The sequence below is a fragment of the Orycteropus afer genome, unplaced genomic scaffold (genome assembly GCF_000298275.1).
Source record: "Orycteropus afer afer isolate SDZICR_OR568_19922 unplaced genomic scaffold, OryAfe1.0 scaffold00041, whole genome shotgun sequence".
NCBI classification, from domain to species: domain Eukaryota; kingdom Metazoa; phylum Chordata; class Mammalia; order Tubulidentata; family Orycteropodidae; genus Orycteropus; species Orycteropus afer.
In genome coordinates, this window is record NW_006921628.1 from 7,316,429 (window position 1) to 7,328,606 (window position 12,178).

The following is a 12,178-nucleotide window of genomic DNA, read 5'->3' on the forward strand; positions in this document are numbered from 1 at the left end:
AGGCACTAAGCTACCAGAGCTCCCACAAATACAGTACTCCAGTAAAAAATCATCTATATGAGAGCAAAGGTCAATAATCACTCTAAAGCAAAGATGAGAAGATAAAGGCAGACAGGGAAACTAGAGCTCTGGAAATGAGACAATCAGAATGCAATTAAAGAGAATGTTGACACATAGTGAAAAATGTAACTAATGTCTGAACATTTTGTGTAAAAATTGTCAAATGGGAACATAATTTGTTGTGTAAACTTATATCAAAAACACAATAAAACATTTAAAAAAGAAAACTATGTGACTTATTGTATTTAAAATAATTTACTCACAAAGGGGATTCAGGTAAAGGGCCTCCTTCATCTTTAAGCCATTTAACTGAAGGTTTCACAAGAACACTCCGCACTAAAATACACATATAAATACATACTTCTTGAAAATATTTGCAAAATCTATTTTTATCAAAGTTTTTGACTTTTAATATTGGATGGTATAGTTTACTGTTCATTTAAATAAGAAAAAATATCTTTTATTTAAAACTAAATCATACTTTTGGTAATATTTTGGCCTTACTTTGGAAGTAAATTCAGATTTAGTAAAGTTTTAATAAATTCTCAGTTTGTAGTGTTATATCTACTCAAAGATAACTAGTGTGGTCATTTAAGAAAATATATTCCAGTAAAAACTGTATAGGTCAAACACCTAATAAATCACCCTGGCAGTTCAAACCCACCAGCCACTCCCTGGAAGGAAGACTGGGCAATCTATTTCTGTAGAGATACTGCCTCAGAAACCCAAGGATGGGTCGCTATGAGTCGAATCGACTCGATGGCAGTGAGTTTAGTTTTAGTTTCAGTACATGTTGTTGTTGTTGTTGTTAAGTGCCGTCGAGTCGTTTCCGACTCATAGCGACCCCATGCACAGCAGAACGAAACACTGCCCGATCCCGCGTACATGTATTAGTGTATATATATATATACTACATATATACTACCCCATAAATGAATAATGAATAGTATAGCTGCAACTGTAAAGACAAAGCAAAACACATTTTTTAAAAAAAAAAATCTATAAACTAATAAGCACACAAAATTACACAGTGCTCATAAATTACATTTTGACTAGATTATAGACTCAAAAGAAAACTTTTAAATAAAAATCTTATCTAAGGAATATACAGTGTTAATTTACTTCATTATTGTGTTTATTGCTACTTCAATATGGACAGTGGAAAAAAAAGCAAATATGTCTTAGTTATCTACTGTTGTAAGAGAAATATCACAAATGGATGACTTTAACAAACATAAGTTAATTTTCTCAGTTTAGGAGGCTGCAAGTCTGAATTCAGCACTGGCTCTAGGCTTTCTCTCTCTGTGGATGCTGGAGGAAAGTCCTATTCTCTTCAGCTTCTGCCTCCTGGTCTCTTGGAGATCTCCTTGTGTCTTGGCCTCTATCTCACCCTATCTCTCCTCCTAACTTGCTTGTTTAATCTCTATTATTTGCAGTATCTCTACAAAAGTAGATTGCCCAGTCTTCCTTCTGAGGAGTGGCTGGTGGGTTTGAACCTCCAGCCTTCGGTTATCAGTCAAAATGACTTAGGCACTGGTCCACCAGAGCTCCGATCTTGCCTGTTTAATCTCTTTTGTATTTCAAAACAGATTGTCAAAAAATACACCCTACACTAGTCTTGTTTCAACACAAAAAGACAACCAATTCCCAAATGGGATTCTAACCACAGGCATGAAGGTTAGGATTTACAACCTGGCATATTTTGGGGGAACACGGTTCAATCCATAACAATAGGTTAGAGAAATTTTGCACATATCAAATGCTGTTGTTGCTAGGTGTCTGTGGTGGTTAAGTTTGTGGGTCAACTTGGCTAGGCCTGGTTGAGTGGCTGGGCAGCTGAATGTAGTTATTCTTCATGGTGAGACTGGTAATTAACTCCATGGTAGAATCTATTGGAGCAGCTGAGTAACTGCTTTGTTTATGTGGTCTGCTTCCCATATGTAAGAAACAGTTTTGGGAATGGTCTCTAGCTTATGGCACGCTTGAACCCTGCATGTGGCCATGTCATTGTTTAGCAGCCTACCGTACCGACTTTGAGACTTTCAATGGACTTGAATTAATGGCCTGCCATGTGGTTTTCGTAACATCAGGACTGTGCCATTTTATTGGGCTTGTTAGTCTCAGCAGTCAGTAGCTGCTTGAGTGAAGAGATGCCTCTAGCTCCACTGGGCCGGGAGCAAGAGGCAGAGCTGAAGCCCAAGGTCAAGGGGCTTTCACCCAGCCCCTAGAGCCTGGCACGTTGAACTCGGACTTCTAGCCTCCCCAAGTGTAAGAGAATAAACTCCTGTTTGTTTAAGCCATCCCATTTGTGGTATACGCGTGTCAGAGCAGCACTAGGTTACCAACGCAGTGTCCTCATATGAACACCATGATAAATGCTACTTACCCAAATATCTCTTCATGCTATTTTCAAAGTCACTTGAGACCTCATTTATGAGACTTTCAACAAGTTCTTCTCTTTCTTTTCCTTCTTTTAAAGACTCGGGTATCAGCATTAACATGTTATCCAGCCATTCCTGCTGAATAGGTACTATAGGACTACTTTCTACACATCGCTTCAAATACATATAGTTGATCTGGGAATGAAATAAGAAAAATTAAATACTGTACGTGGTATAGCTTTCTAACGTGATTGCTGAGGTCTATCTTCTCAGAACATGACTAATAACTTTACTGTTTTCAGAATTACAATTTTTAGCCAAAAATATGATCTACAAAGAAACTATTTCCTTTTTTAAAAATAATATCTCATCAAATTAATAGTCTTAGCATTTTCTTCAATTTCTTAAGGCAAACAAACATCCTTTATCTAACTTTTCATTGTTTCATTCAACAAATACACATTAATTCAACAAATATTCAGACATTGTTCTCAAGACAGAAGATATAGTAGTATATATAGTAAACAAAACTAAGTCTCTAAGAGTCTCATATACTGCTGATGGGACTGTAAAATGGTACAGTCACTATGGAAAACAGTATGACATTTCCTTAAAAAACTGAAGATAGAAATCTCATTTGATCTAGCAATTCCATTACTAGGAATATATCCTAAAAAGGTGAGAGCCAGAACACGAATAGACATATGCACACCCATGTTCATCACAGCACAATTCACTATAGCAAAGAGATGTAAACAACCTAAATGCCCATCAACAGACGAATGGATAATCCAACTATGGTACATTCACACAATGGAATACTATGTAACATTAAAGGATAATGAAGAATACATGAATCATCTCATATGTGGGTGAATTTGAAGGACATTATGCTGAGTGAAATAAGTCAATCACAGAAGGACAGATACTGTATGAGTCCATTATTGTAAAAACTCAAGGAAAGGTTTATGCAGGGAAGGAAACTCACTTTGTTGGTTACCAGAGATGGGAGGGAAGGGAAGGAAAAATTTCAGACTAGTTGGGGATCACATGTTTATTTGAGTGAGGGGAGGGGGTGGTATGGAAAGAGTCCGTGACCAGCATGGTAACAGTGGGGAAAGGGAGGACACAGAAACATGCACAAAAGGTATAGACAACAGAGGCAAATACTATCCCATGTGCAATAATGCATTACCAGGGGCAGCAAACACTAGACTATGAGTAAATGCATAGGCAGGTGAGATTAGGTAGGGGTAGGCGAACAGGAATATACTCAAGACCAAAGAGAGATTTGGCTGAAGATAATCATACATATGTACTTGTACTATCAAATTATCAACATACATTACAGAAGTAATAGAGGACAAGGTTGGAATAGCTTCTCAGAGAAAACCAAACACCTTTAGGGAAAGAATCACCAGGCTTGTGGGCTCAGAGCATAGTCTCGGGGGCCATCATGCTCAGTTGGCACAGCACAGTACATAAAAATCTTGTTCTATATCCTACTCTGGTGAGTAGCAACTGGGGTCTTAAAAGCTTTTGAGCTGCCATCTAAGATGCAACTATTGGTCTCTTCTCGTCTGGAGCAAAGAAGAGTGAAGAAAATCAAAGTCATTTGGAAACAATTAGTCCAAAGATATGATGGACCATAAGGACCTCAGCCTTCATGACCCTGAGACCAGTAATTCTGCTCATTTTTGTGAAGAACTAGATGATGCCTGGCTACTGATGCCAACCACTCAAAAAGGGATCAAAACTGGAAATCCTGGAGAGAGTGAGAAAAAAAATGTGGAACAAAATTCAAAAACACAAAAATGAGCAGAATTACTGGTCAGATAGAAACTGGTGGAACCCCCAAGACTATGGCCCCAGGTTATCCTTCCAGCCTAGAAATGGATTCACTTCCATGGATCGGCTCTCACCCTAACAGCAGAAAGACCGACATGCAGAACACCTACCCCAGGAAGATCCACCCACCTACCCTAGGGAGATGCATCCCTTAGATCAATCAGCCATAAGACATCAGAGTGGCAGCATTCACATAAAGGGAAAGGTAGACAGACAGGAATGCACAGAGAAGAAGGGCACAGGGAAGGGGTAGTCACAGGGAGGAGTGGGGAAGAAAGATTTTTATGGTTGAGGATTGTAATCAGGGCCATGAAATCAAATGTGCATGAATTGTTGAGAGTAAAACAAATCTGCTTTGTAAATATGCACCCAAATCACAATAAAATATATTTCCTAAGTGGTATCTCTACAGAAGTAAATTGCCCAATCTTTCTTCCAAGAAGTGGCTGGTAGGTTTGAACCACAGCCTTCTGGTTAGCAGTCAAATGCCTTAGGTACTATGCCTCCAGAGCTCTTCCCATATATATATATATATATATATCTCCTCTGGATTTGGCAATTAATGGTCAATGGTGGTGACATTAATGGTAAAATGATGGAGCTTCTACAAGCAAAACTGCCAAGAGCAGTGGATTCAGGAGTGAATGATTGTTTTCACATCTGGCTCCCTATTTTAGTTTATGAGTCACTAGGAGGTGAGAACTGACAAATATGTCTTATGATTCTCCCAGACTCACAATAAATTTTTATAAATGTTCTGAGCTTGTTTTGTATTAGTTATACTTAATAAAGAACTTAATAAAGAACTGTGTACACACAGTTAAAGTCTCCAGAAAAATTGGGAAGCAAAGCAAGGGAAGGAGAAAGAAAGGTATTTAAAACAAACAAAAAACCTTTGAAACAAGGCTCTTCCAAGTACCTTCTATGCACATGATAGGATCCTTCTCAGCTCACTATCCCCAAAGGGAACTGTGAGGGACTTTGAAAACATGTACCTCTGGAAGCATGCTTCCTCTTCTGTGTAACCAGTTCCATAAATGTCTATCTCCTTTGCCATTAAATATGTTACATGTTATATCTTTCCACCAATCACATTACAGCCTCAGGCTGTCATTCATGCAGTCAATGCCTTCTTCTTTTTAAATCTCTAGTACCTAGCATGTGGTTAACACGCAATAGATTCTGAATAAGTATTTGTTGAGTGGCTAAATAAGCCACTGCCATTGAGTAGATGCCAACTCATAATGACCCTACAGGACAGAGCAGAACTGCCACATAGGGTTTCCAAGGCTGTAAATCTTTACAAAAGACACTGTCTCATCTTTTTCCCTCAGAGAGGCTGGTGGGCTGGAACTGCAGACCTTTTGGTTAGCAGTCAAACACATTAACCACTATGCCACCAGAAGTCCTGAGTGAATAAATAGCAATTATTATATCAAACCCTTGCTCTAAAAGAAAATAAGAAAATGTACTTTCTTTATAATGGCCACTTTGAATATTTCTTTTTTTAGTAGTTTGAAGTAAGTAAAACATTTATGCAACTAATACTCAAATAATGAATTGCAAGAAAAATATTAACTCAAAACCCATAATGTCCTCCATAACATGTTTGTTCCCCTTGATAGAGAAAACAAAAACCCCAGTTTTCAAATGTCTGCCTTTTATAGAATGGGCCTTAGCAGGTTGTCTTAGAAGGAACTACAATGAACATTTTCAAAACAAGAAACATAAAAAATTGAACTCACTCCTTTTTTTTTAATTTCACTGGCCATCTGTCAAAAACAAACAAGACACAATTAAATCAGAGAGAAAAATAAGTATAAATAGTTTAAAATATATCTATTTCATTTTAAAATATTAATTATATTGAAATTAACATAAAATAATTAAGAATTAAAAGGTAAAAGGACAAACTTTTTAAAGAGAAAATTTAACTTACAGTTGAAGGATAATCTGACTCTGGTAATGAAGGTATTCTTGTATACAATGTCTTGTCTAAATTTTTTTTGGCTCCATCAATTCTGAAATTGATAGAAAAGTATATGACTCTCTTTAAGATAACATTAGAACGTATTATTAAACATTATAATTTGTACATTTTATCTACTCCACTAAAAGATATTCAAGAATGTTTTTATGTTACAGAATTTTCTGTAAGAAACAAATTCCAGTAACTATTATTAGTGAGAACTTAATTTTCAAATTATTCAAATGCCTTAGGCACTGTGCCACCAGAGCTCCTTGTACTTACCATCATCTGACATTATATGTTGGTTATTTTTTGTCTCCCTATCTTTGCATATAAGAGAGCAGGCTGTTTTTTCATTGCTGTATCCCCAATGCCTAGAACAGTGCCTGGCACATAGTAGGTGTTCAATAGTGAGTCTTGAATAAATGACTTTATCATCCATAAAATATAATTTCTTCTGTAAATAAAGTTGCATCACAGTATATAATTTATTCATCTATCAAAAAATATGTATTGAATACCCATATTATGCAAGACATAATAAGGTTACACAAGTATAACAGCAACAATGCTTAAGGAATTTATAAACTGATAGGGTGAAAAGATAAAACAAGAATGCCGTGAATCCTGGTGGTTCGGAGGAGGGACAAGTTTATTTCCACTCCAGGAGTGTCTGGGAAGACGACATGAATACATGTAATTCAATGCAATGAAGCTTAAATGAAGGAGAGAATTTCAGGTGGAGATATGGTTATCCTGAGCAGACGGAAAAAACAAACATCCTGAGACAGAACAGGAGCTCAAAATATATCAGTTGAATAAATGACCAGAATAGTGGATTTGGAAAAGCTCTCACACGTCTACTTCAGTATCTCACCTGATGCATGCATACTCTCAATAATACCAAGTTGTACCTCTTGCACGGGGAAGGATGGCAAGTGGGGTAGGAGGGTCATCACTTTCTGAGGCAATACAATTTGTTGTCCACTAGCTCATATGGTGAGAATCAAAATTTTTATACTGAGTTGTATACTTGTATCTACTATTCCATAGAGCTATATAGAAAAAGTTTTTCTTCTGTGCTACTTCTTCAAAAACTTAATATCGATGCAGTTTCTTCAACTATTCCTGTCAATAAGAGCTACCCTTGAGCTCTGGTGGCACAGTGCTTAAGGTACTTGACTGCTAACCACAAGGCTGGTGGTTCAAACCCACCTTGGGCAATCTACTTCCATAGAGATATCGCCTTGGACACCCAAGAAGGGGTCCCTATGAGTCAGAAATGACTTGATGGCAGTGAGTTTGGTTTTGGTTTTTATGGCAAGCTTATTGTGTTTTAAGTGTTGGATTAATATCTTTCTATGCATATATTTCATTTAACTCTTACAACATCCCTAAGAGGCAAACACTATTCTTACCACCGTATTACAGAAAACCAAAACCAAACCAAACTCACTGTCATCGAGTCGATTTGACTCACAACCCCTCCTTGCGTTTCCGAGGCAGTATCTCTATGGAAGTAGATTGCCCAATCTTCCTTCTGAGGAGTGGCTGGTGGGTTTGAACCACCAGCCTTCTGGTAAGCAGTCAAATGCCTTAGGCACTACACCACCAGAGCTCCCATATTACAGATAAAAAAGTGAATATAAGTAGGTTATGTGACTTGATCAAATTCATATGGCTAATAAGCTGTAGAGATGAGATATGAACTCAGGCTTGTCCAATGCCAGTCTATATTCTCACTCATTGAATCAGCTTCATTCAAATGATATGGTTTCAATTTGCTATCTTAGCCAATCTCCTCTGTAATCATTCTGGTTTATCAATGACCCTCTTAAAGTATACTCCCAGAATTCCTGTTTTATTCAACTAGTACAGAGTAAAGAGTTTTCTTTCCCATTTGCAGATATTCTGCATTCACTAACACAGGCTAAGAATGAATTAGCTTTTTTTGAGTAGCTTCATTTTTATAGTGTATGTTACTGAGCTTGTACTAAACTAAAATCCCTAAGAATTTTTCACACGCAGTGGACCAGGAAATATGCCTGGAATACCTTCCTGCTCTTTTGTTAATCTTTAAGGCCCAGTAAGATCTTCCCTTATCCATCATGTCTCCTTGAATAACCCAGCTCTTGTGATCGCTTCTTTTAAAGAACTTGCCTTAGACTTTGTTACATAACTGGCACTGATTGTAGGGTGAATAATACAATGATCTCAACATAAAAATACTACCCCAAGCTGTTTCTATAAATGCCACCCTTTAATGGCCTAATATTAGCTACAATTTCTAGAGTCTGTTTTTGCCACTGGCTATAAATAAAAAGAGCTAAGAAGACTGTAAGAGTGGGCCTTTTTTTCCACCAAGATGGCAGAATAGGCAGACAAGCTACATAGCCCTTTTGCAACAAAAAAATGAGAAACAAACTGAAACAGATACAGAAGATAATCCTGGAACTCTGAAGGGAAAGTTGAAGAAGGAGATTAAATACCAACTAGTAGAAGAATCTGAATGGAAAAAATGAATAAGGAGACAAATGGAACTACAAATTGCTGGCTGTCCTGAGGGCACAGCCATTTCGAATATTTGCAAGTAGCATTCTGATCTGGGCAGCAACCTAAGAATAGGCTCTACTTGCCAAGGACAGCACGGGAAACCACAATGGAGGCTGACAACTGTGATATTCCCTTTGTTGCTTTTATTCCCCACACCATCTTGGTGAACAGAGGTGTGGCCATCCCCCTCCTCCATCCACCTTCTTGACCAGCAGGAATTCTGTCCTAGTCTGTGCCCTGAAAGAGCCTGGATGCCCTGCCCCACATCCACAGTTTTGTTTTTATTTCTTTGTTTTTAAATGATTTTTTTTTTCTTCCTCCTTTCTTCTTCTTTTTTTTTTTTTCTCTTCTCTTTTCCTGGTTTCTGTTTTTCCTTTTGCAGTTTTCCTATTTTTTCTTTATTTTTCTTTTACTAGGAGCTCTGGTGGCATAGTGCCTAAGGCATGTGACTGCTAATCAGAAGGCTGGCAGTTCAAACACACCAGCCACTCCTTGGAAGGAAGACTGGGAAATCTACTTCTGTAGAGACACCACATCAGAAACCCAGGGAAGGGTCACTATGAGTCAGAACCAACTCACTAGCAGTGAGGGTTTTTTTTTATTATTATTCTTTTATTATTATTCTTCTCTCTCATTTCTCTCTCCCCAGATATTGTGGCATTTTGTCCCTCTCTTTTTCTCATTATCTTTTTAAAGTGTATTTTTAAACTTTTTCTTCTCATTGCTTTAGCTCTTTATTTTTCTTTTTGCAATTGTTACTGCTTGTTTATGCAGTTTGTGTTTTTTGTTCTCCTGTTTTTGTTTTATTGTTTTGTTTTATTTATTTATTTATTTTGTCTATCTAAGTAGGAGACGGCAAGTGTTCCCACACCACCCAAACATATCTGCACCTCCTGTAGCCCAACCCACCAAGTGAAGGCCAACACATGTTTCTGCACCAACTGACCAATGATAAATGGTGGCTAATACCAGCTCAACTTACCCTCTACAGCTCTTTACAAACAGCTAATCGTGATCTGTGCACACACTCTCATTCTCTATCGTACCCACCCAGAGAAAGGTGATGAATGCCTAAGTGCTACCAACTAACACACAGAGAAGCAGAGTACCCTGCTCATGTAGATATATCAAAACAAAAACAAGAAGAAGGAAAAATCTTGGGTGAATCACACCAACATACAACCACCAATTAAATACAAATACAACAACATGACAGTGTCTAAGAGACAAATGACCACCCCAGTCCATACAAAACAACAATATAAAGTAGCACAAACAAGGGACCAGGATGCAGACCCTGAAAACATCCTTGAGGAAGAATCAGAACTGAAACTCCCTGATAAGGAATTCAAAAGAATTATATTTAGAGGAGTTCTGGTAAGATGGCAGAATAGGCAGACAGATTGCACAGACCCTCTTCAACAAAGAAAAAGGGAACCAATTAACACAGATACAGAAGATAATCCTAGACCCCTGAGCCTTGAAGGGAAGGATGTAGAAGTGGATTAAACTCCAACTAGCAGAAGAATTTGCATGAAAACACCAAAAAAGGAGACATATGGAGCTGTGGTCTGGCAGCGATCCTAATGGCACAGACAGCTTGGATATTGCCGAGTGGTGGTAGGACCTAAGAATTAACCTGAAAATTGGCCCTGCTAGCCAGGTACTGAACAGAGGACTGCTCTGCTGGCTGGGGAAAAAAAGGGGAAGCAGTGAAGAGGAAAATAGGCTGAGATGTGGACTTTTGTTTGTCTGGAGGGTGCAGCCATTTTGAATGCTTACAAGCAGCTTGAACATTTGGGATATGTAAAGTGAGAGCATTCTCCTAGATTCCAGGGACTTAAGAACAGGTTCCACTAGCTGGGAACTCCAAAGACATTCTGGACCCAGACAACTTGAAAGTGCAACGTTCCCCTTATTACTATAATACCCCACACGGAGGTGCAGCTATCCCTCACTCTCATGAACTTTCTGGGCCAGCAGGAATTCCATACCAGTCTGTGTGCTCAGAGCCAGGGTGCCCAGCCCTGCCCTGCCTGGATTTTTTTTTTTTTTTTTCTTTTTCTGTTTTTTGCTTTGTTTGTTTTTGTCTGTTTTAAAACTAATAATATTATTATTATTACTTTTGTCCTTTTTACTATTATTCTTTATTCTTCCCCTTCCAGGTCCTAGTTGTCAGCTTTTTTTCTTTTCCCAGTTCCTGGTTGCAATTTTTTTATTCCTTCTCATGGTTAACCCCATTCCTTGTTTTCCCCATTTTTTTCTTCATTATTCTCCTTCTCTACCTTTTTTCTCTTATTGCCCTCTCCACAGATAGTGCAGGGTTTTTTTTTTGTCTGTTTGTTCCTTCTTTTTACCTTTTTTCTTTTTTTGGTTACTGTTGCTGTGTGATTACATGATGTGTATTTTTTTGTGCTTTTATTTTTTTGATGGTTATTCAATTGTTCTTTTTGTCTAATCGAGTGGAAGACAGCAACAGTCCCCATAGGACACAACTATACCCACACCTCTTACACCTTCACTTACTGAGTGAGAGCCACCAATTTCTTCTCCAACAATGGGCCAATGATAAACAACCACCAAGAAGAGCCTGACTCACCATTGGCTGCTCTTCACAAACCGTTAACAGAGATCTAAATACAACAATGCCACAATGTCTTGGAGAAAACAGAGCATCACAGTCCACACAAAGAAGCAAGATAAAGTGGCAGAAACAAGGGAACAAGATACAGACCCAGAACATATCCCTGAGGAGGAAGGAGTATTAGAACTCTCTGATAAGAAATTCAGAAGAATTATATTTAAGAATCTTCAAAGGATTAAGAGACAGACCAAGGAAAATAAAGAAAAAAAAAAAAAAAACTAGAAAAATTTTGGAAGAAAATACAAGAACAAAATGGGAAAATAAATGAAAAATTAGAAATGATTCTAAAATTACAGATAGAAATTCAGAAGATTAATACTAAATTGTCAGAAAGAGATAACACATTGAAAGGGCAAAGGAGTAGAATTGATGCAATGGAAGACAGAATTAATGAGATGGAAGAAAAATACCTGAATACTTCTTTGAAAAGGGATCAGTCAGAAAAAAGATCAAAACAAAATGAAGAAAGCCTAAGGCTCATGTGGGATACCCTCAAAAGGAATAATCTATGTGTCACTGGAATTCCAGAACAGGAAAAGAATAATAAAACGACTGACAAAATTGTCTAAGATTTCTTGGAGAAGAACTTCCCTGGTATGATGAAAGATGAGAATATATCCATTCAGGAAGTCCAATGAACCCCAAACAGGATAGACCCCAAAGAAAATCACCAAGACATATCATCATCAAACTCATCAAAATCAAAGACAAAGACAGAATCCT

General features: G+C 37.7%; 1 protein-coding gene across 1 annotated transcript in view; it reads right to left on the reverse strand.

The window, feature by feature from the left end:
* Positions 1-12,178, reverse strand: part of DNAH12 (dynein axonemal heavy chain 12) — a 313,213-nt gene that overhangs the window by 280,631 nt on the left and 20,404 nt on the right. The window contains exons 2-5 of the mRNA XM_042780465.1: positions 6,229-6,310; positions 6,035-6,061; positions 2,447-2,636; positions 324-396 (exon numbers count right to left, since the gene is read on the reverse strand). Coding sequence (XP_042636399.1) covers positions 324-396; positions 2,447-2,636; positions 6,035-6,061; positions 6,229-6,310 — 372 coding nt within the window. The remainder of the gene's footprint in view (positions 1-323; positions 397-2,446; positions 2,637-6,034; positions 6,062-6,228; positions 6,311-12,178) is intronic.